The sequence below is a fragment of the Pteropus medius genome, unplaced genomic scaffold (assembly GCF_902729225.1).
Source record: "Pteropus medius unplaced genomic scaffold, Ma_sr-lr_union100, whole genome shotgun sequence".
Classification (NCBI taxonomy): domain Eukaryota; kingdom Metazoa; phylum Chordata; class Mammalia; order Chiroptera; family Pteropodidae; genus Pteropus; species Pteropus medius.
In genome coordinates this window covers 6,974,770-6,999,682 of record NW_024347790.1, presented here as the reverse complement: position 1 = coordinate 6,999,682, position 24,913 = coordinate 6,974,770, and the positions used below count along the sequence as shown (strand labels likewise).

At 34.9% G+C, this 24,913-nt stretch overlaps 1 protein-coding gene across 23 annotated transcripts in view; it reads right to left on the bottom strand.

The window, feature by feature from the left end:
* Nucleotides 1–272: 272 nt before the first annotated feature.
* MLLT10 (MLLT10 histone lysine methyltransferase DOT1L cofactor) overlaps nt 273–24,913 on the bottom strand; it is a 188,659-nt gene continuing 164,018 nt past the window's right edge. For 20 of the 23 annotated variants that reach the window (XM_039877530.1, XM_039877528.1, XM_039877527.1 and 17 more), the window contains 9 exons: nt 16,273–16,390; nt 14,868–14,940; nt 12,068–12,222; nt 10,037–10,225; nt 9,542–9,630; nt 9,045–9,406; nt 7,881–7,977; nt 3,806–4,015; nt 273–2,036 (listed from right to left, as the gene is read on the bottom strand). In XM_039877530.1, coding sequence (XP_039733464.1) covers nt 1,992–2,036; nt 3,806–4,015; nt 7,881–7,977; nt 9,045–9,406; nt 9,542–9,630; nt 10,037–10,225; nt 12,068–12,222; nt 14,868–14,940; nt 16,273–16,390 — 1,338 coding nt within the window. In that variant the 3' untranslated portion in view covers nt 273–1,991. Of the gene's footprint in view, nt 2,037–2,998; nt 3,126–3,805; nt 4,016–7,880; nt 7,978–9,044; nt 9,407–9,541; nt 9,631–10,036; nt 10,226–12,067; nt 12,223–14,867; nt 14,941–16,272; nt 16,391–24,913 lie in introns of all 23 variants that reach the window. The other 3 variants (XR_005656040.1, XM_039877549.1, XM_039877533.1) reach the window with 3 other exon arrangements.

Genomic DNA, 24,913 nt, shown 5'->3' with positions numbered 1-24,913 from the left:
TTTTATGAACTATATAGATGTCTACCCAATGTACTATATACTTGAAACTAATTTAAATAAATAAAATTTTTAAAAAAGGGGAAAAAAGTTCTTTCTCATCACAAGGAAAAAACTTATTTTGTTCTTTTTTTTGTACCTATCATGAGATAACAATAACTTATTGTGGTAATCATCTCACAATATATGTAAATCAAATTATTATGCTGTACACCTTAAGCTTATACAGTGCTATGTCAATTATATCTCAATAAAACTGGAAAATTAGCACAGAGTTATAAACATTATTAAATTTTATTAACAAAAACTTTGTACATTTTCTTTAATACATGTAGATTTTTACATCTAGGTAAAATAACAACACATTCAAAATTTACCATTTATACAAATTGTTACAGAATAACAACCAGTGGGTTAAATAAGTAAAATAAACCACACCGATTTTTTTTAAATTATCTACAAAAGATGTGACTTTCTTTAAAATTCCCCTGAACATATAAAAATAAATTAATTTTACTTTTCAATTAAATCTACCAATTAGAAATATTACAAATCAAAATATCAATGTTATCTTATGAATTTTTCACAATACAAAACAGATTCACAAAACCTTATTTACAGAAATGAGGTAAGAACTGTGCAATGTTTAACCAAGAGACATATTGCAGAATTAACATGTTCTTCCAGCTAAGTACACAGTGGAGGTCTAGTTACAGCTGGGTCTTTTCCACTAATAATTCACACATTTAAGAACAGTTTAATGATTACGTCCCCAATTGTTTGGTGTATACACTGTCACACTAGGAGTGTGGCTATCCAAAGTAGAAGGGCTGTAATACAGATTTCGCCTGTTTTAGGAACTGTAGTGGTGGGTGGTTCTGTTTTGTTAGAAATCACTGTCAGCAATGGGAAGTTATTTAAATTAAAAAACAAAAATTCATACCAAATCCACTCGTTTTTCTTGTGACTCATTAGTGGATAAATACCCAGGTAATAGTTTTGCCTGAGCTATCTACGGTGGCATAGCAAGTTTTTTAATAAAGGCAGAACCATGGGGAAGGCTGCTGGTGCAACACTATTTCTACTACATGCAAGGACTGACTACAGTGCAAGCTCAGCTGTCTTGAGCCATGGTGACACCATGGAGGCACTAACAGGCACTTGATTCAGGCCAAACCCCACCAGCAGTTTCCAGAGTGGCCCCTTTTTCTGCAAGAAGTCTCACTTTGAATTGATCTGGTTTCCCCAGCAGCCTTAGAACTCAATTCAAGGTTTCTTTAAAATATGAGTAGGTTTTAACACTTAAAAAGAAAGAAAAAGAAAAAGAAAAGGAAAAGAAAAAGGTCATTACCTTTAGCAGAAGCAGACATTACCATTCTAACTTGATTACCAAAACTGGCCAAATCCAATTAGAAAGGAACTTTTTATAACTAAGATCGCCAAGTCTCAGTTGATCTATTTATTTGTAATATTTAACCAATAAAACTCCAGAAGAAGAAACTGGACAGTTCCTTGAAATTTAAGTTATGACTCACAGTGCAAGCACACTGTAACTCAAACAAAATATCATATTTTCATATTCTAACTTGTACAATAAAATCAAATAGTTTATAAATGGAACAGGTCTTTAGCTTTGCTATTCAACTCTCCAATTTATAACAAAATTAGTTGTGTACCAACTATATTAACTTTCTCTTAAGCTGATAAACTCATGGCATGTAAATTATTTCACTGACAAAAGTTAGTTATTAAATTTTCTTTCAAAGTTCAAAAAATCTGGGTGAGGGGTGGGGGATATGGGAATTCCATTTCAGTGCAACAAAGCAACAAGAAAATCAATCAAAGCCTGACAAGAATGTCCTTGTGGCAGTGAACCCTTTGTTGTGCAGTTGGTTTCCTGTTGCATTTCTTCGAGGTGTAGTGAGAGGACTGCAAGGCAGCCAGAGGAAGTGCTCGCACAGCAGGACAGGCAATCGCTACATGTTTTTCAAGTGTCAACTTTTCTCTTGAGCGACAGGCCCAGTTTTATCACTAAGTCTCTGCAGTTAAAACAAAATCAGATGCATTAGTTAAATCAATTTTTGGCCCGCACTTGAGGTAATATCCTCCTAACTGAAATTATAACAGATAAAATTCCTTTTTCTCTACAAGTCGACATGGCTACTTTTCGGCATAATATAAAGACATGAATTTAGTGGTAAACATTATCAGTTGCTTTATAAACAGGAAATTCAGCAGTAAACAAAAACAGAAGTGCCCATGTGAGGGACAGAACTCGCAAGGAATGAGGCAGAAATCCTCCCTGAAATCGACTTTTCCACAGTAGTAACATGGTATTGTGGAAAATGAATTTGTTACGAACAAAGTCATGAGTTCTGATCCAACATGTGCTATTTATCCTTTGAACTTTAACCTGAGTCTCGTTTTACTAATCTATAAAAAAAAAATGGGGTTACAGCCTGTTACTTTTTTAAAGGTTAAAATCACACTTACTATTGTATCCGACAAAGACACCTGGCATATAACACAGTACTCATAAATAACTATTTTCCAGTCTTTTCCCCATTAGGTAATTAATATTGTTTATTTTAATTATTATTGTGCTAGTCCATTAAAAAATATATGTCATATTGTATGGAAAAATTAGCTTGTAATTAACTCACTTTTTGACACAAGAAAAAACTTAAGAGGAAAAAAACAGCACGAAAATTTCTACAATACAAAATCACTAAAATTTCCCAGGTAAGCAACATACTGGAGAAGTAACTAGGTTTGTGACAATGACAGTACGCATTCACAATCAGAAGTCAGAAACGATGGGCAAACAAAAAGCAATGAAGAGTTAATGAAAACCAATAATCTATACTTTAAACCAACTCTTGTTACTAAATACAAACTAAAGTTTCTGAAGACTAAAAGCACAGTAAACAGCAAGCTTTCAAAGTTATGGGAAATAGCAAACATTGTGACTTTTAACACTTTTATTTGCCAAGTCTCCCACCTCATTCTTTCCCTTCTTCCTTTTCCTGATGTCCAGTCTCCATTCTATATCCCAATATCCTTCCTCTAACAGGGTCCTGCCCTGAACTGGAATTTAGGGGGAACATTTACACTCCAGTAAAGTAGACCTAATCGAAGGGGAGAATTGATAGAAAGAAACAGCCTTAAAACGTGTGCTACTGTATGTAGAGCATACTGTTCCTGCATCCATTTTAATCTTAACTTGTACACTGAAAGGGTAAGATGCCATCACGCACATAAAAATAATAAAAACTTAAATTCCATTACAGATGTGACTACAATTTACTTTCTTTTTAAATGTAATCTGGCGGAATAATTGAATAATTGGATTACCCTAAAATTTTCATATAAATTTTATTATAAATATAATTCAGTTTTAGGAAGCACTTCAGAGCAAAATAAATAACAAAAATATTCCTAAAATATCCAGATCGGTTCTATAATTAAACAAATTAAACAAAGATTTTCAAAAAGCACCAAGTATTGTCTTGTAGTGGACTGTCTCATACCATTTGCTATAAATAAAACATTTTTATTTTGAAAATTGCTGAATTATATAAAACAGCCTTCAAACCTTAGGTGCAAATTTGAACTGATATTCTTAACAGATTATATAAATTTGCTTAAATCTTTCAGGTTTACAATATCCAGCTGCTGAAACAACTGGTTTTAAGAAATTATTGGGGGAATAATATATTTAAAAAGAGAGAGAGACTAGAGAGGATCATCTCTCATTAATCGATAAAATTTTTATTATTTCACTAGATATAATAAAGCAAACACTTACTGTTACTTTCTGACTTGCATTATCGCCATGGATGGTGAGAAATGGGTTGGTGGTAGCTGGGTGAAGTGGTGGTGCCTGAGTACCTGCAAGGAGGTTGTTTATTGGTATTTGCGCTGGTCCCGAGATCTGTAGCTGCTGTAGTTCAGGTTGGTGGTGCTGCTGGTGGTGATGCTGTTGCATTAACTGATACAGAAGGGCCTGATGTTGCTCCTTAGGTAAAAACATGTGAAAGAAGATGAGTTCCCTGTCACAGAATTCAGCAGTCTGTAAAGCCTGCCTTTTCTATTTTCTTCTTTAATATGAGATTCACACCACTAAGACCATGAGCATCTCACCTAGAAAGATACGGTGTACTAGATAATAACCACCTACTATGAATGTCAACACCATCGGTGCACTGCTTATTTCAAAATGGGTAAATACAGGAGACTGCTATTCAAGTTAGGTTATCCATGACAATCGAGAACAGTAACTTAAAGAAGTCACAAGTTATCGGTGTTTGACTTTAGAGTGCACTATGTGGGTCAAATCCTTCTCATAATTCTTGAATCTTAAAATTAAAAGCTGTCATTCACACCAACAGAAAGAGTGTTTTCTTGATGTAGTTATGAGACTACTGTTTATGGCAAGCATATATTTCATTTCTTGAGTGCTCACTATGAGCCAGGCACTGTTCTGAGACATATGTTTTGTGCTTGAGATATATCAGTGAGGAAAAAAACCCTGCCCTTACACAGCCTACCCTGGGGGGAAGAGAGAGAAACGAACAAAACATATGATTACTGCTAAGGCCAGGGGAAACAGGAGTGTGAGAAAGTATAGCAGGGTAGGGGTCATCTGAAGCAGACTGGTCAGAGGATTCTCCATGTGGATATGGGGGATGGGGTGGAATTACCAGGCAGATGGAACAGCCAGTGCTAAGGGGCTACACTGAAGCCTATCCAGTATGATCAAGGGAGACAGCAAGGAGACCGGGCTGGAGTGGAGGGAGCGAGGAGGAGGCAGGACTGTGGGCCTCACAGTGGCGAGGCTTTTACTCAAGAGTAAAATGGGAAGCCAGTGGAAGGTGTGGGCAGAGTGACACAACCTGATTTAGGGTTTCTCGAAGGATTCGGTGGGAGGCGTCAGAGAAAGAAGAGTGAAGGATTTGGGCTTGAGCAACTGGGAGCTGCCATCAGCTGAGGAAGGGAAAGCCACGTGTAGAGCAGGTATGTGGTGGAAAACAATGAGTTCGGTTTGGGACATGTTACACTTGAAATGTCTATTAAGACGTCCAAGTGGAGGTATCAAGTAAGCAGTTGGAGGAAGAGACCTGGGCTGGAGATGCAGGTATCTATAGATGGGTGCTGTTTAAAGCTATGCAACGTGACGTTACTGAATTCTAGAGCACTCTAAAGATAAGAGGCTGAGGAGAAGAGGAGGACCCAGGAAAGGAGGCCATACAGGAATGGCCACTTAGGTAGAAAGAAAACCAAGACAATGTGGTATCCTGGAAACTAAGGGAAAAACGTGTTTCAAGGAGGGCGTGATCGACTCTGTCAGATGCTGCTGCCAGGTTAAGTGACGTAAAGAGCAAGAATTGCCCATGGGACTCCACACAATGTGAAGGCAATCTGGGAGGGGACAGTGACCAGAGAAACAGGGTAGCAGTTGGTGAGGGGAGGAAGGTCAAGAAAGCGTTTTTCTGAAGATGTGAGAAGTAAGTATGTCTTATAATAATCTTGCCTACATAAAGTTCAATGCTTGTAAATAAACAAACTTTACCTCACTACCTTGGCTGACAAAGGAAAAAGTAGAGTCGTTTTTAAACCTCTTTAGTCCTTTGGTCTCTGAGCAAGAATTTGTGCTAAAATCTCTCAATCCACCATGTTCTAGAACTGAGACATCTATATGTGCTATTATTAGAGTAAAATCTTGATTGACAGGAAGAATCCCCCAAAACTGGATTTTAGTACTTCATATTAAGATGAGGCAAGAGATAAGAAAATAAGCTCACACTTTAGAATAAGTATTTAAGAATTTATGTGATTTACCTTTAGACCCTTGTCCAAAGTATCTCTGCCATGTTTTCACCAATACAACATTAAACAGTGGGTTTCCTCAACCTCCTACCACAAAACCCACTGGCAGCTGCCCTGTCTGCCCTCTGATGAGTGGAATGTGCTCACAGCTCCTCTCCTTTCTTAGGAACTGTGCTGCTCTGGGAGCACGTTCCTCTCTCCCGCAGCAGAAACTGACCCATCAACACACATATGTGCCATAATTCAAAATAAATAGAAACTGCCTCCTCAGACTATGTCTTTCTTCCATTAGGTGCCCATTTCTCTGCTTTTTATAGTAAAACGTCTTTAGTTGCCTCTACTCCACCTTCACTTCCTCTCCTCCCATTTTCTTTTGAACCACGCAGTGAGGTTTTTACTTCTCACCAAAACCGCATTTGTGGAAAACCTCTAGACAGCCTAATCCAATAGTCCACTCTTACGTTACTCGCCAGAAGCATTTTACACAGTGGATTCCCTCGTTTCTTAACACGTTTTCTTTACATGGACCCTAGGTCATCACTCTCTCCATTTTCCTAACTCATGGCCACTTTTTTCTGCTATCCTTTACTAGATTATTCTCCTTTTCCAGGATGTCCAGGGCTCTGTCCTCAGACACCGACTGGTCCTTATTTCCTCCTGATCTTATCAAATCCTGTGAATCTAAACATCGCATGTGCAGCAATGACCTCAAATTTATATACCCAACCACAGCCTTTCCTTGGGCTCCGGTCTCCTAACTGCCTAGTAAACATCTAACTTGACCATCTAAATAGACACATCAAACTCAGGATGACCACAGAAGACTCCTGTTTTCTCTCCAAAACCTGTTCCTCCTAGTCATCCAAATCTCAGCAAAGGTTAACATCCAATTGCTTAGGACTCTTCTTTTTCTTGAATTCTGACAAACAAGTCTTGTTGGTTCTATCTTCAAAATGCATAATTTCAGTTTTTCACCACATTTATCATGCTATTTTAAGACACCAACATCTCTTACCTGGACTAGTCCAATAGTCTCCCTGTTTCTACTGTTTCCACCATCACCCTCCCCCCCAAGCCCCCACCCCGCCCACAACACACACAGCCTACTCTCCATAATGCAGCAGCTAAACTTTTTTTAAATGTGATTTATTATCATATCACTGTTCTGTTCAAAGCCCTCCAAGTAATTCTTTAAAATAATCCTGAAAAAGTGATGCTACATAAAACAAGTTTTTTAAAAATTGGGATAATTATTAAAGCTACGTGATTAGTGTATTATACTTTCTACTTTTGGTACACTCGAAAATTTCTAAAACAGAAAGGTTAAAAAAAAAATCACCAACAGCTTTCCATAGCACTTAAGATAAATCTAAATTTCTTGCCACAGACAGCCAAACAAGACAGTCCATGATCTAGGCCAAGCCCACCCATCTGACCTTCTGCCCTCTGCACTAGCCTCTTTCACTCCGCAGCCATCATGGCCTTCTTTCTAGTCTTCAAAACATAAACACAAATCCAGCTGAAGTCTTTTATAGCTGCTGTTCTTTCTACCTGAAATGTGCTTTCTCTTCTATCCTCATGTCAAAAAATCATACTCCTTTAACTTTTATTCAAGTGTCTGCTCAAAAGTCACCTACTCAAAGAAGCTAGGCAATCCTATCTAAAATGGCCCTCATCTTACTGTTCTCTTAGCCCCTTGATCTTGCTTTATTTTTCTTCTCAATACTTATCACTACCAAAAAGTATGTATTTATATATTATCCATCTCCCCTATCAGAATGAAGTTCCATGAAAACAGAAAGTCTTGTTCGCCACTCTATCATCAGATCCTACAAGAATACCACAGCACAAAGTTCTAATATTTATAAATGGATCAATATAATGTCACTGTAGGTATGAGACTATCCCAAATGGCAAGACATACTATTTTTGCATTATGCATCCTATAATGTTATTTCAAAAAGTAGGCAATCAACAGGCACACTAAATATCTATTATAACTGAGATCACTTTCTCCTAGTAAAAATCAAATATTATCAAAAGGAAGCACTTACTGGTGTGAGCTGTTGAGAATTTAACAACTGCTGAAATTGCTGTTGATGAAGAAATATTTGTCTTTGCTGGTCAGACAGTAATCCTAGTCCTGAGGCACTGAAAGAAGATTTAAATTCTTACTTTCTACTATATACCTTTAATGTTTTCTTAACTGTAAAATGAAAGACCACTCTTTGATTTGATGTTTGATAAGTTAACAAGTCAAATTTTTAATCAACAACACTTTTTGAAAATAATTATGCACAAATTTATTTGTGTGTGTGTGCACGCACATGCGTGGCATACAAATAAACAAGAATTCACATTGTTGAGAAATATTTTCCTTTTTATTGTAAACCAAGTGGGCACTTAGTTCTGTTAGGGACTAGAAACTTACATGTGTTTATAACATGCACATGTAATAATTTAGTAATTACTTAAGGCTAATTTAACCTACTGTAACACATATATAAAACAAGAAAGAATCCAAACATTCTACACTCAGTGGTATGACCTCGTCTTTTTGGTCAGCAAATGCTCAGTAAAATTAAGCACCAAAGAAGAGAGAGCCAGAAAAAATAGTTTACTAGTACCCACTGCAAGTCCATTTAAAATAATTTATTCTTCAAAGTATGTTCAATAACAACACGGCTTTAGTTTCCTTATTTTGAATAAACATTCAACTGAAATTCAAATACAATGAAACAGTGAATCTTACTCCCTGGAAATTCAAGATAAATATTTGACCTTCATCCTATATCAAAATCTTTGATTATAAAGCAACAAAATTACATAGCTGAATTTTAAGAAACCAATATTCATGTGATCTTCATTACAATATTACTTTTCTTTAGAATTTATGATACATGAAAGCAATATACAAGAGGATAAGAAAAATTAGCATTTAAAATAGACATCACAGATTAAGACAAAATTTCAGCACAGAATATATATGTAATGCTCTGTTACTAAAAGTGGTTTAACTTTGTTTTAATCTGAATTACTTAAGCTTCAAAAATAAATGGCTCTCAGTATAATATATTTAGTTTAAAAGTTTGGTTTTAATTTTAATTTCTTAGCACATATCTATCTACAAGGAGTATTAAAATCCCAATCTAAAGCATGGTCAATGTGGTACTACGCTGCAGTGAAAAACCTGAGATATATTTAAGTAAATTTCTTACCTGTTAGTCAGTGTAGCTGGCATTGGATGAGTTGCATTAGGTGGTACAGTTGTGTGGGTGAGGGGGGCAGGGTTCTGGGATATTGTGACAGGGGTCTGAATAACCCCATTTAAAGCTCCTACAATGCCATTAATTGCCAGTTGGTTACCTGGCAAAGCTCCAATTATTCCACCCACTCCAGGCACGGCAGGAATGGTGGATGTTACAGTCTGCATTCCACCAGCCAGCGCCCCCACTGTCACACCATTGACCTGCTGAACTCCACTAACGCCTGAGCCCTGCTGAGCTGGACTCTGCCCGGCAGGAGGTGGAGTAGAAAGAGCTGATGAGCTGCTGGTGCTTTGTCCACTAGAGGTTAGGTCCTAACGGAAGAAAGAATAGAAACTTCAATTTTAAGAAATACAGTAAAACTGTTTAAAATAATTTTAAAACCATTTCATGTGATATACTTGTTCATGAGTAAAACACACAAATGAAATTAACCACATCAAAATTACCTGATTTAATACAGGAAGAGAATTATCAGGTAAAAAGCTGTTTCCTAGATGAGGGCTCTTACTGCTGTTCAAGGAATCAGTAGCAGGAGCTAGAATAATAAAAGACAAAAATAAACCTATTTACCCTATTAAATTACATTATGTATAAGATTAAAGGCTTACAGAAAAGCTTATCCTCAAGCTTACATTAAAAACACTTAAATATTAAGTCTTGGTATTCCTAAGATCAGTTTAAACGTAAAGATCTATCTCTACTGAATACCATGGCTTTAAATCAATAAAGCCATTATTACGCATTTAAAAAATTTTGTCATTAAATTATGTACTAAAGTTAGAACAAATTTAAGTTCATCACTCAACAGGATTCTTTATGCTCTTCGAAAATAACCTTTCATCCCTTTTCTACCAGTTATTATGTACTTACTATTTAAAAGATACTGAAAGTCTAGCCTACTATTCTTATACTATATATGCAATAAATATTTCCATACTTACCATTCTGTGCTGAGAACGCATGCATCTGATGGGATGGACTAGGATTTGTTGTTATTGTTGGAAAAGGCACTGAGAGCTGTGCATTCAGTAACTGAAGGCGTTCCTTTTTGGCAGTCAAGTTTTTAATCTGTTCCTCTAATCTTCGATTTTCAACTTGAAGTTGGTGTAATGACTTCAGCATTCCTAAAACTAACAAACATTTAGATGGCTTTTTACAAAGACAAATTCACACACAGGGCTAAGTATTTTAAAGACTTAAGTGTCGATAACTAGAAATATTAAAACAGAAAAGCAGAAATTCTATTAAGCATTTCTAAATAACTAAGTTTTACTTCTAAATTTATGTGTAAATATAAAAATACCATAATATATTTATACATTTATAAGCATACTCAGAAAACCACCTACCTTGTTCAGGTAATTTCCATTCTCAATGAAAAATGACAAACATTTTATTTTCATCAAAATAAAAGCCTAATTAAAAGTGCCTGCCATGATTTTACATTAAAATCATATTTAAAATTAGACGGATTTGCATCAATATCCTTCGACACAATAAAGAGCACAAGTTTTGGTTTGATGCTTGGTAAAATCTAAGCGTTCCACGGGACAGGGAGAGAACCCTCCAAGCCCAGGAGCTAGGCATGCTGAGGCACACAGCCACCAGCAGGGGGCAGTGCATGCGCACCACAGCCCTGATCTCGGAGAAGGCCAGTCATCTATCTGTAAACGGGCTCCGTTTCTGTCCTGTCTCATCACCTCAAAAACAGTTTCAATTCCTTCCACAACTCCGATTGACAACACAGCGTGCTACTGTTATGCCACACTGACAGACACTTTAAAATTGTTATGTATTAAAAAGCTGTATTTGTTTAAAATGCCCTCAGGGCCTTCAAAAAACACAACTCTACTGGTACAGACACATATGGTCATTTCCCAAGGATTTAACTTTTATCCCTCCTCTTCAAGACCTCACAAAGAAACCCTTACTGCACCCGAATGACATGCAACAGGACTAAGCAAAACCTGTCCTACAGCTCTCACGTTTAAGGGTTATCCCAGCATGAACTTCCTCACATTTTTCCTGGCATTTTTTTGTCAGGGCATCATTCATAAAAATACCAATTTATGGGACTTGTCTATTAACAATAAGCAAAATGTTTTGTTTACATAAAATAAAGTAGCAAAAGTTTATATCCCAAAATAATAAAAACCACCTATTTTTTTCCCACAAAAATATATATCCTTAATAGTAGGCCACTTTTCCAGTTGACTACCACCTGCAGTGTAACTTTACTTTTTGACATTTTTCATGGCCCCTTCACCAACACTTAGAAGTATAAAGATACTAAATGTGTACATGTAATACATATTATGTATTTTAATAACTAAATGATATATAATATGTAAACATTACATATATATAACTTGGTATTATTTTCTTGCCCAAATTGTAAAATCAAGAAGATACTTAGTCATACTTGACTACATGCGTTTTTTTATAATAAATTCTCTCCAGAGGTGAGCAAATTTTCTTCAAACAATTAAGCTATGAGAAAAATATAACTCGTGTATTTTAGTACAAGTTAAAAACTGATAAAAACAAAGTACAATGAGAAACAAAGTGCCGATATTATAATAATTAGAAATGATAACAATAACCAGTGAACAGATAAGTGCTTTCTATGAACCAGGCAATGTTCCTTACATTTTTTTATGTCATTTAACCCTCAAAATAACAGGCACATTATTATTCCCCCTCTGCAAACGGGAGACTAAAGCACACTGACATTTAAGAAACTCACCCACGATCACATTTTTAACAACAGGTAAAGACAGGATTCAAGTCCAAGCAGTAAAACTGTACAGTCTGTTCTAAAACCACTACACTGCATTTCTAACCATATTATATAAAGCATATCATAATTTCATTGCTAGACTTGAAGTATAACTTCTGTATCTGTCCACCTGTCTGTTCATCCACCCATCCATCTAGTCATCTTTTTTTAAAGACAAGAAAAGTATACTTACTGTCACTAGGAGTACCCTGTTCTAATAAAAATTGCTGTCCTTCACTCCACTGCCTTTCCAAAAGCTGTTCTATGCTGGCTGCTACTGGAGGCAGATTTTCCAAACTGTTGTTGCCTGGTTGATCGTAGCGAATCTGTAAGCTGCTTACAGGAGATCTGTTGAAAACATTAATTCTCAGGTTAAACAGGAGGAGAGTCCTATGAAAGAGTGAGCATTCATTTCTCACCTCATGCTGACCCCCTTCCTGCACAAGTTTTCTAACACCAGGCTGCCTATGCTAGAACTATAAAAAAGTATAATCTACCCTAAAAGTTTAGTAATTATCACTGTTCCTCCTTGAATTGTAAAATCAAGGGGATAGCTGGCCATATTTGATTAATTAAAAGCCACTAGAAAATATAAACACAACACCAATAATCTGTCAAATAGGCTGTAAAAGAACCCAATATAGGTGTATAAGACAAAAAGGAAAGAGGATTAGGAAGACTTTAAAATAACTAGCCAAAAGATATAAGAGTTCTACCATTCTGCTTTAATATGCAAAACATCAGAATAACACTGCACAATTATAATAATTTAGAAAGCATTTTAATTTATAACAAAATCTCAAATGAGTAAAAATAAATATTTAATAATTTTAAAGGAGCTTTCTATTATAAATTCAAAAATACTTATTTGTAAGTATTTTCATTATTAAGGAACATTATCAATACCAAAACAATATTTATTTGAGCCTTTTATACAAATATTTCTAAAATGTCTTAGATCTATACTTTAAATGGTGATGATTTAAGCAACTCTTCCAAAAACAAATATTACTTATATTAAGATGAATATGTAATGTTCTCTCACCTACTTGTTTTAACCTAGTAAATGTGGCCATTTCTGGTTCCCAGCATCCATATTAACAGAACACATTAGTAAAGGACTCTAGAGTTTTCAAAGTGTTTCCACATAATTAGCTTATATATGATCTTCACAACGACCTAGTGAGAAATCAAAATCTGGCTCTATTTCCATCTGAGGAAATAAGATGGGGCTTTAGTGACCTGTCCAAAGACACACCACTGGTAAATGACAGAGCTGAGGATACAACTCAGGTCTTCTAACAATCCACTATTGTTCTGCCACCACCTTAATATGTTTCGCTACAAAAAACTCTTTAAATAATAAGTTAAACAAATGAGGCTTTTTTATTACATATGTAAACATCATATGCTACATACAGTTGGCCATCCCTCTCCAAATAGTTTATTATGCCAGGATAATTTATGCTATTACCTTCCAGGCTGTTCTTTAAAGGGCAATAAAAAGTTGAAAATATATGCTAAAAATAATTTTGTAACATTTATTGTGTTAAATTCCATTTAGCAAATGAAAAACAAAGCAACACACCAAGCAAAATAGCACTAAGAGATCTTAAGTAATTTCTGGGTGGCCTGTATGACACTTTAAGTTTAAAGGGGAAACACAGAAATGCTGCCTCCACTGAACATTAGAGCAAAAATCCATTAACTTCCTTCTTGGAAAAGAATAAAACAGTACAGAAGTATAAATTTACAGATTAGTCAAATGTTATTATCATTGTTTGCTTCAGCTTCCTTGTCTTGAACGAAGGAATATTTAATTTTCTGCAGAGTTCAATTAGGAAAAACTACCACTTTTAGCTCACCCAAAAATTACATATGGAAAAGGCACTACTAAATGTATCACCAGAAAATAGCAAAATTAGAGGTTACTGGACTAATCTCTTTAATGATAAAGATGTTCCTTAACAGACCTTCTCCAACTATATCAGCAACACAGCAACACTGATATTCATGGTAGTCATCAGATACAATTTTTAATTTTTAACAGTTTTTAAATTCTCACAGCTGAAAATTTTAAATTCTCACACTTGAAAAAAGACTCTAGAATGGGCTTTTTCTTCCTTTTGCTCTCCATTCTCACCCAGTCTAACAGCATGCTTGAGGCAGAGATTACAAAACTGGAGAACAGAGAGAAAACAAACTAGAGGAAGGTGTGCAAGTTGAAAGTAGAATAAAATCAATAAAAAGATAGCCAGAGCCTAAAGTTCCACTGTCTTCTATAACTGACACAGTATTTCCATCTCTCATTCTCCCCACTGAGAATGGGACACTTAGATTGTGCTCAGAGAAATTCAACCAACCCTTCAGTACAACTCTGGTTAAGAGTATCCTGCTAAAAGGAATAACTTCACATATATTATATCTTAATAAGTGGTACCTGAATTCTTTCATATAATATCTAAGATAGTTTCACAGAACAATGTAATATGTATGCTATACTTTGATCCAATTTTAGGAATGAATTAGAGAGATTTTAGAGATGAGCCACAAAAACTTCATTTACTGAATCAGGAACTGGAAACTAAAGGGTTAAGTGCATTCCCCACAACAGACCTAAAACTGGAGCCCAAAGTTGAAAGCCTCGAGTCTGTAGCTTTAAGAGATTTTAAGACTATTTTATGAACAAAAAGAATTACCCAAATTAATGCATTAAAAGTACCAGCAGTTAAATATATAAATGATAAAAACAAGAGAGTTCAAATTGATTGGAAATGTATCGAGAGTTATGTCTTTTCAAAAGCTTAGAAATCTGTGTTTAAATTAATATTCAAATTAATTTATAATCATTTTTCTTGACTGTCCAGACATGCTTCTTATCTTCAGAATGCTTTTATAGCCTCACAAATGTACACTCTGCTGATAGGAGATAAAGAAGGTTCCAATCTCAACTGTTTCCTTTGCCTGTACTCGGCAGTGTAAATAATGCTTACCGCGGTGAGAGACTTCCTCGGGGTGAGCTTCCTCTGCCGACAAGGCTGCGGCTATTGTCTCCAAGATCTTGATCTGCAGTGCAAATATTTCATAGCTGATAAAGTGACTCTTAATAGATAAGAGGTTTTAAGCTCTTGCCCTAATTTTTCCTAAAACATACATAAAACTCTTACCACTATCTTTGCAGTTACTATGAAAGTAGAAGATCTACTATACTGCTAGTTTAGAATTGCTGAACTGTGGCATGTAAGGCGCTGTCCCTACACGTTTTTGTGGGTGTAGAAGGCCATGGATTATGTTCCGTTCTTTCATTCCTTTCAATTTTACAGCACAGAAGCGTGGTTTGCATTTGCAGTACCCTCCCCTCAGCCACTTTTAATTTCTACGGTTAAAGTAATGAATCACAGCTGTGGACAGCTAATCTGTATGCTTATCACAGCAAATCCTTATGCTTTGTATTTTTTAACACTTTGCATCCCAAGACAAATCATAAAATACATACTGTATTACATAGAGCCACACATCAAGACTCAAATTATGTATTACTACACAGATCTTCACACCAAAGATAAAGTTACATATAATAGTAAATATCTGAACTGACAAAAACAAGTAGAAACACAGAATTTTGTATTTAAAAGAAAAAAAAATTTAATTTCTTCAAAATATTCCTTAGGTAACAGAGTATCTCTGCTTGAAAAGTAACTTTTATTTCTCCTACAGTTAGTTCCTTATAAAATCACCGAATCTGGCCTCTTTCAAGGTTGTCCTCCCCTGATTCTGAGTCAGGTAACCTCTGACCCTTAAAGGGTAAAGACATGACTGATCCATTCTTGGTGAACTGCTAAACCCATTCCCTTCCCCCAAACAGGCATGACTACTTGGACATGTCAACAAATGCTTAAGGATGGAATGAAACAAAGCAAATCCAGAGGCTCATTAAAACAGTACAAGAGGCAAATGCTACAAAATGTCAACTGCTAAAAATTCACAGGATTACTAAACACTGTAGAAATTCTCTAACAGGATTTTTTTTTTAACCAAGTTTGTGTAATGCAATTTCATGAATTATGCAAATAAAGGTTTAGGCTATTCACAGAAAAGCCCAGTGTTATGTTACTTTCATTGCACAGAACTGAGAACTGAACACATCAATCACAAAAGTCACAGGAGACATTGTTGCATTCCTGCCTGCTGATGGCTCTGCTTAAACATTTACATTTCAGACAGTAAAAAAAGCACAGCACTATTTTGCAGCACAGCATACTATTTACTTCCAACTGTGATTCTTCTGGGTTTTTTTTTAAAGGCACCATCCTATATTAAGCACACCTTTAGACTTTTCAAACAAAATGAGCCAATTGCGGATAGAATTTTAGAGTTTAAAAATTCTTGAAAACTTACCTGTTTGAGTGTTTTCAGATTGAGCTATAAGAGCTGCCATTGAAGAATTTGGATTTAATCTATTGCCATACATATGAGATGGTGCCTGACTGAGAGAAGATCCAGAGAGGGTATTTGCCTAAATTAAAAGAATTACATAAATAAATTATATTTGAAAATATCTTAATACTTTTCCTCCTGATAGACCTGAAAAAATTTTTTCCAACCTCAAAATATAAGCAAAAATTCCTCACTTTCTGAAGAGCGAATTTCATTCTTACTTGTTTTACCAATCCAATACTTCAATTTTCGAAGTTACATACCTCCAAATTAAAGACTGGCACAGTCAAAGTTAACTATTCCTGCTTTAATTTCAAAGTATCTCATCGATACCAAAACCCAGTGGGGCACGGTAACCATGTGAACATATGACTAATTATTTAATCGTATTAAACCATTTATAAAATAAGGGCAGGTAGACAACAGATGTCTAACAAATGCTTTGGTCTCTTATATCACAAGGCTGGCTAAGGAGGTCGAAAGGTCCAACTTCTACTTTTAGTATTTTAACTATACAGAGCCATATTTCCATTCCTTAACTCTGTCATTAGTAAAACCTGCACACTATTTTGTTACTTCCTATTTTGATAGACTTGGAAGCCTGCTGCTTTTTCTGTTTTGTTTTGTTTTTATTTTAAAAGAAAGCAAACAGGCATCACAAGTATGTTTTCTATACAATGCAGGGCTCAACGAATCACAGCTTTGCCCTGACCCCATATAAGGCACTGTCTTTTTGGCAGGAAGCCAGTTCTACTAACTGAAGAGCTAGTCCAAAGTTTGTAATTCATTCATGTTGCTAACCACAATTCTGAAGGCCTCTACTGGGACTTGTGCCAAACAAGGGAAAATGAACCCTTAAACAGATGAAGCTAAGGAGGCTGGCCAAAGTCTTGCGTAATCCAATGTAATAAAAATGCCTTCTTTGATGTGAATACTTTCTCCCACTTTCCAAGAATATTATAACCTTAAAATGTGGCATTGTGGAAGCAAATCTCTTGTACACAAAATACTGTTAACTCACAGAAGGCTATTACAAATCTGAAATACTCTTTGGATTTAACAGAACCACAAATTTCAAAGTATACTTCCTACTCTTTTTCATGAATGAAATGAAACTTAAGCTTTTATAAAATGAAATCATTGTATAGTTATCTCAGAACAAAATTCTGGAAAATAATTTCAAAGAATTGAAGCACAACTAATATAAAGAAGCTGAATAACAGCAAAACAAAAGATGTGGGACATTCTGACATGTATAACTGCACACAAGGGACCAAGACGACATAGTAGTTACAACAAGCAAAATATTACAGAGAATAAACTGTGTTTCTGGAAAGACTCAGATCCTGACATTATATCTGGCCTCTAGCCAACTTATTAAGGATGAAAATTGGACTTTAAATTCACAGAAAGTCTCTGTGATGTAGAATTCTGTCCTTGCTTTCCATTGTTCCAAAGGGTATATTTCACAGTTCATACTTTAATGTCTAAATTCAATCGGTCCATTTCTGGGTTTCATTTTTTCTCTTATTAAAGATAGGTATACAAAGCCAGTAAGTTTGTACTATAAAGTCCTGTTTAACAATTAGCCCTCAGTAAAAGGTAAGTCAAAAGTTTAACCTAAGAATCATACTGGACACTTGCCATGTATTTAGTAGCAAGACATACATAAAATATACAATTCATAAATGAAACTATATTAAAATTTTTTACCCTTCCAGAAGTCAAATACTTAGGAATCCTGGCTACTCATAAAATAACCTGAAAACAAAATAAAACAAAACAAAAAATCCAAACAAACAAAAAGATCATATGCTACTCATCCATGTGTTAAAATCTCAGGTACCTTATACTTAAAAATTCCCTTTGCAGAGCCAATTTACTCTTATACTCTAGACATAATTCTAAAAAGATCAACTAAGCATATAGTAGATTAGAAGTGGAAAATTAATTAGAAAGAGGAAGAAGAAGTAATATTTTGAGACAGTTTGTTGGCAGCAAGAAATAACAGCTGACGGCAGGACAAGAGAGAAAAATATGAGCAAGGAGCGTGTTACAGGGTTAAGAGAGTGCCAGTGGGATGCTGCTCAAAGAACGTGGACATCTATGTGCCTCAGCACCCGCACCTTGGCCTCTTGAGTCTGCTTTTTCGTGCAGTCATCTTTTGGCTGAACCAGGACTAATATTATACCAGCTGGACTACTTTTTTAGTTCCAATTATCAATTTTATGAGCTGCCTTAGTCTCTTGATAAGAATCAAAAGATCCCACTCTAATCAGAAATATACCCTTTTACAGGAAGGGTTCCTTCTGCCAAGAGCTTTACATTTATCCTGATTAGCTTCAAATGTCCTGATGTCTCCAAATTATCTTAGTTTCCCTATCTATCCTGTGTTAGGCTCACCATACTAAAAGATCAAAATGCAAAGTAGTACAACAGCATAATAACTGATTTGCATAATGACTGTCATCAGAAAAAGATTAATCATCTTTAGCATAAGTCCAAAACAGGAATGTATGTTTTATAAAGATGGGAGGCAAAAGTAAATTAATAAAATAATAAACTAAAATGGGAATATATTCTTCATTATCCTGAATAACCAATTTCTCAAAATTTCTGAATGGGTAAACATCTGGTAGTTGTTTTTAAAAAATTATTGCATTTATCTAAAAAAACTTACAAGATATTAAAAATAAGTTATTAATTTTACCAGGTAAGGTTCTGTGGCATACATCTAAACCAGGGCTACATTAAAACTCTACTTTTTATCATTTTAAGCAAGTAACATGAGTCACCAAGGACTACAAATGTCTGACACTGCTTAGTCAGCACTTTTGAAGTGCTATTTAGAATGGTTAAGATGCTGGGAACCTTTGATAGCTCTTGGCACCTTACTAACAAGAAACCCCTAACATTTTAGTGAAAGGATCTCACAACTTAATAGCAACGGAGGAGCACAAGTGAGAGAGCAGAGAAAAAAAGGATGTCTTATAGAGGAGAGTACACATGTAATGTCTGGCATTTTGTAGACTCAAAAACCTTCGCTGTCACGAATAAGAAAGCACCAAGATTCAGGACGATGGAAGGATATCCATGTGAACCTGAAGAAACAGTGTTTTTGAAGCATAAAGGGCACTGAAAGCTTTTATGGAAAAGAAATCTGAAACAAGGAATAAAGGAAACAATACACACACACTTCTCCACAGCATACTTTGGACATGGATTTTAAAAAGTACACTGAAAGCAAATTACTAATGTGCCATAAGTTCACTTCAGAAGACCTGGTATAATGACTGGTAATTCTTTTTATAGGAAAGTAGCTACCTTATGACATTTCAGTTTTATCTCCCCAAGTAGGGAGAATGGCTATTGTGGACAGATAACCTCCTTGAGTCTACTGGCACTATAAGAATATGAGTTGTGAACACTGGGGAGGCTGAGTGAAGGGTACCCACAATGTACACGAACTCTATACTCCGCACTCTGTACTGTTTTTACAACTTTTCCATGCATTTAAAATTATTTTAAAATAAGTTAATACAAAGTAAACTACTTGGCTTCACAGTGTCCCACTGAAATGAAGTCATCTACTCAAAATGTGAAAGTAGGTGTTAAGATTAGGTCAAGACAAATAACTTATATAATTATAAATTCATATTGCCATAATAAACTTCTGCTTCAACTTCCAGTATATGATATCTTAGTTTTGTTCCCTCCCCAAGATTAGTAATTGAAAGGAACTACTTCTACTCAAGTTATTACACTTACTCTAACACTCTTATAAAAGCCTCATTAAGAGAAGTATAATTATTTTACAAAATGGACCTCAAGACAAGTAGAGTAAGGGTAAATTGAATAATTATTGAGGTAAATCTAAGTAACTTTGAAACATATTTAGGTGCTAGAGTCAAAGAACATCCTTAGCAAATTTAGAATAACTTATTATGTTAAACATCCAGAAAGATATGTGAATCTACCAAGGCAGTATTCAAACGCAAAACAAATTAAAGAAATTTAGTATTTCCTAAGAAGACTGACATACCATATTAAAATATTAACAAGATTAAAATTATATTTCAACTTGAAATGTCCCTGTTGTTAATAGTTCACCTCTTACATGTCAAATGTCTGCTCATGAGCACAGAAAAGTTTTAAAAGAGCTCTAGTCATAAAATAACTACCAAATTCCTAGGCACCTGGCACTAAAGGAGTTCGTTGTGGAGAGAAAAAGTCAAGCTAAGTCTACTCAATTATCTGAATAATAGACTTCAAAGTGGGCATTATTTTGGTAGATTTATTTTTCTCCCTAATGATGATAAAGGCAGAAAAATACAGAATAAAGAAGAAAAACTAGGTTTGAAAGAACGGTAGCTATAAAAATTTCACCTTTAGAAAGTATCACAGTAATATATCACTTGGAGGTAGATACAAAACTTTATACTTCAATAATACAGGATGAGGTTATAGCAAGCCTTTTTTTAAATGCACAATTAACCTGTCAATAAACATTAAAATCAAATGATTTAAATAAGCTCTAAAACACAGTAGCTTCTTCTTCAAGATTTTCATCCTTGACACATCACTTAAAATTATATTCTTCCAAAATTCTGTCAGACTTGCTAAATTGAATATTATTTTTTTAATTCCTATTTCATATACATACTTAGAAGAAAAAATCTTTTTATTTTCACTGTATCTGCCATAAACCAAGCTTCTCACTTTGGGAAAGGTACTAAACCTCTGTGTCTTCAATTTCCATCTGTAAAAATGGAGATAATAATAGTACCTACTTCATAAAAACACTGTGAAGATCGGCTGAGTGAATATATGTAAAGGGCTTAAATGAATGCCTGACACATGGAAAGCACTCAAATTTTAGCTTATCACTTAAAAAATTATTTTTATAATCTATTATGGTTTCCATCTTTTCCATTAACTTTGTTAGAGAATATAATTTACCAATTATATTCTGATATTAACGTGGCTGGTTATATTTCAAAGATTAAAACATATTTACCTAAGAAAAATTAGAAGGTATAAATGTCTCGTTATACAATGATATCTTAATTTATAGGTTATATAATAACATAGCAACACTGCAAATATAATGTAAGGATTCAAATACTTTCGTGACAATTAATTTATATGCATTTTTCAATTTGCAGACACAATTTGTTTGCCTAGAAAAGCTTCCAGGAAAAACTGGAGAACAGTGGAAAGTTTTCATATATTCTCTAACTCAAGTCAAACTCTGTACTATGCAACATATTCTGATAACAGACCCCATTTCTGTGTCAGCCACCACCAGTAAGGCTTTAATACTCAGCGTGTGATGAGAGATGAAACCAAGTGTGAACAACTTTCGGGTCCCATGAGTAGGCTGACTGTTAAAGCTGTCAGGTTCAATTGCATCATTCCACATTATTCAATGCCCCTAACTGCTCCCTAATTGTGAGGAGCTTAACGTCTTCAAAACCATTGTTTAGGCTCATGCTGAAATGTCCTACAACTGAGTTTCTGTAAGTAGTGGGAGGGATTAAACTGTAGTTAAACCATCACTGAACACTCATGACTGGACAAGATGACCGGACAGAATAACCAACAAATTCTAAGGCTTCCTAATTGGTTGCTATCTAATCAATATATCACCTATCTTTTGGAGAAAAATTGAGCCCCTGGGACTACAGTGACTACTGAAGTAATTTATGAACTGGAAAAGACGTTAGTCAACAGTTGAACCTAAAATGGCTAAAATGCATATATCTAGGTTAACTTGGAATTATGAGTTTTATAAGAAAAATTTAATACTATTTTTAATAAAAGAAATGCTTCTGTAAAATTTTTCTCACTGGTAATCAGGCTTTTCTGTAACAGTTGAAATTAATGATGTCATATTGTAGCATCAATGTGATAACCTTAATTCCAAAGTACTTTATAATCTGCAAAATACTTATTCTCACATGAACTTCATAACATACCTGTATAGCAGGCAGAACAGGTATTTAAAGTTTTCATTTTATGTATGAAAAAAATTGATGCCCACAAATTGAAAATACCTGCCTACAGTTACACTTGTGTGTAGCAAAGCTTCTGGAACCCAGGATTTCTGACTCGAACTTCTATTTTGCATTGTGTCACACCAATGGACACAGTAAAATCCCTAATAATATTTTTCGAATAGACTCCGCTTGACAAGGAGGCACATAACTGGGACACTCATTTTTATGGTACTGAGCAGTAAACCAGACAAGAGGCTCAGGAGTCAGACTGCCCTGCTTCCAGACTTCAGTTCCATCACTTACTAGACATGCGACCTTGTATGATTACTTAACCTCTTCACCATCCAAGTGACGTTACAAAGCACTTAAAAAACTTATTACTTAAAAAATTACTCAGAATGTTAACTTCTTTAAAATTACAAGTCATTATGAAATTATTTAAAACAGATGACACTTTTCATTCTGACCAATCAAGTCAGAGATCCTCTGAAGTCAGGTGACTCTGCCTGGGAAACCAAACCATTTTCTCAAAGAGAATGAAAATGTCATATCAGACATCATTTGAAAGAAAATCAAGGACTACACATAAGTTAGCTCTGCAACACACACAGACACACACACACACAATTATGATGTTGGAAAACAAAATATTCAAAGCTGACTGAAGTAAAAGTTTCACAGAAATCTGTAAAACAGTCACTAAACGGTATCTTTAAAATACTTAAACACCTGCATTTACTAAATATCACATAAACCTTAGAAGTTCCTTTATTTAAATTACTTAACCTATGTCATTTTTTATAACACTAACAGTAAACAATGAACCATGATCATCTACATGAAGACTATACTGAAAAGCAAAACCTCAAATGCAGAATATATTAGAATACAATTTTTTTCATTACATTTTTCAAAACATTACATATTTTTTTTAAGTTTTTTTTCAAATTAGGGCTGCTAAACATGAGATGCCCCCAATTTTACCACTGTCTCCTACCCCATTAAAGGCACAAATCTACTCTCGGTTTTTAATTTCTGTTAGCTTCCTGGTCTTCCCTCCTTGACCACTTTGCAGGGAACAATTCTTACGGCAGCGAACAAGCCAAACGAGAGGCTTGTCTGTCTGACTTAAAGCCAAGGCTAGAAAGATCAAGAATGACCTCTGAGTTTTTATCCTGCTGGCACCAAGCCAGTCACTAAAAATTACTACTTTCATTAAGTTTTTTGGGGAGAAGGAGAGAAGGCAAAGCATTAATTCAAATTTAATGTTTCTATTCTCTGATTTATATATTTTTAAAATATCTGCTTGCTGGTGTCAAGGTTTTCTTAATAACTGTGACAAGACTTCCATAATTACATCTTAAATACTGATCATTTTAACTTAACCACTTAATTTTAAATCAATTATCTATAAAGAAACCCTAAACAAAAGGCTAAGATGCGATTATTTAAACACAATGGCTTGCGTGATTTGAAAACAAACAAGGCCTATATGAAAGTTGAACCAGAAACCAACTTTTGTCACTTTGAAGATTAAATTACCAAATGCATTACAATTTTAAGAGTTCTATCTAAACATTCAATTTATCTTTAACATTTTTTGTATCCTTTCCCTTGCACATTGCCTAGAAAACTCACATTTTGCACATTTACTACCAATACTATTGTCTCGGGCAGCTAAACTGAAGTAGTTCAACTGAGAGGTCAACGTGCCTCAGTTGCCTGGAGACTGATGGTTGCTACAGCAGCACCAGATAAGCCAGGCTAAATAAACTCCAGCTTGAAAGCAGTAAGCATACACTGCTGGACAGAAACACAGATGCAGTTGTCTCATCATGCAGCATTTGCGTCTAACGGGATGATCATATTTATAAGAGACCCATCTTACTGAAACATGGAAAGAGGATAAATAGTAAAGATTTAAATTGACTGAATCCTGGATTACTTGCAACTATGATTTCTTTGTTCTTCAGTTGAGTCATATGTGCAGTGGAATTTTCCCTCTAGCTATAAATTTCCCTTCACTACCACTTCCCCCACTGACCTCCCTAATGCCAATCCCAAAACCACAAACATAATGAATAAGAAGAAACGAGATTTTTGCTTAATTCAGGCTGGAATTAACCAGAGAATAATTAAAACAGACCTATATGAAAAAGAAAAGAAAAATGCACATTGAAAATGTTCATGTGAGACTTTGTCCAAGGATATAAAGCTATCAACAGCATATGGTTACACTTAATTAAAATTAAAAGAGATAAAACTATTTAGAAAGGCTATTCTCACATTTATCCTTCCACCCTCTCTAACTCCAAATCCGTATTATTATGGCTACTTCACTAAGGTTAGTGAACTGAGCTAAAGAAAAACTCTCCTAAACGAGTCAAACTCCTCTTATTCAGATTGAGAGGTTCATCAAATAGTTAACGTCCATTTTCAAAGATAACACCACCAAATATGCCACTGATTTTATGTGCTGAACTGTCGTTTATTCTAATACTTGACCTAATTATAATGGTGATTGTTTATACTGCACCATTACATACTTTAAAAATAACTTAATCTTGTGCTTTGATGTACAGCTTACAGAAATACTGGAAAAG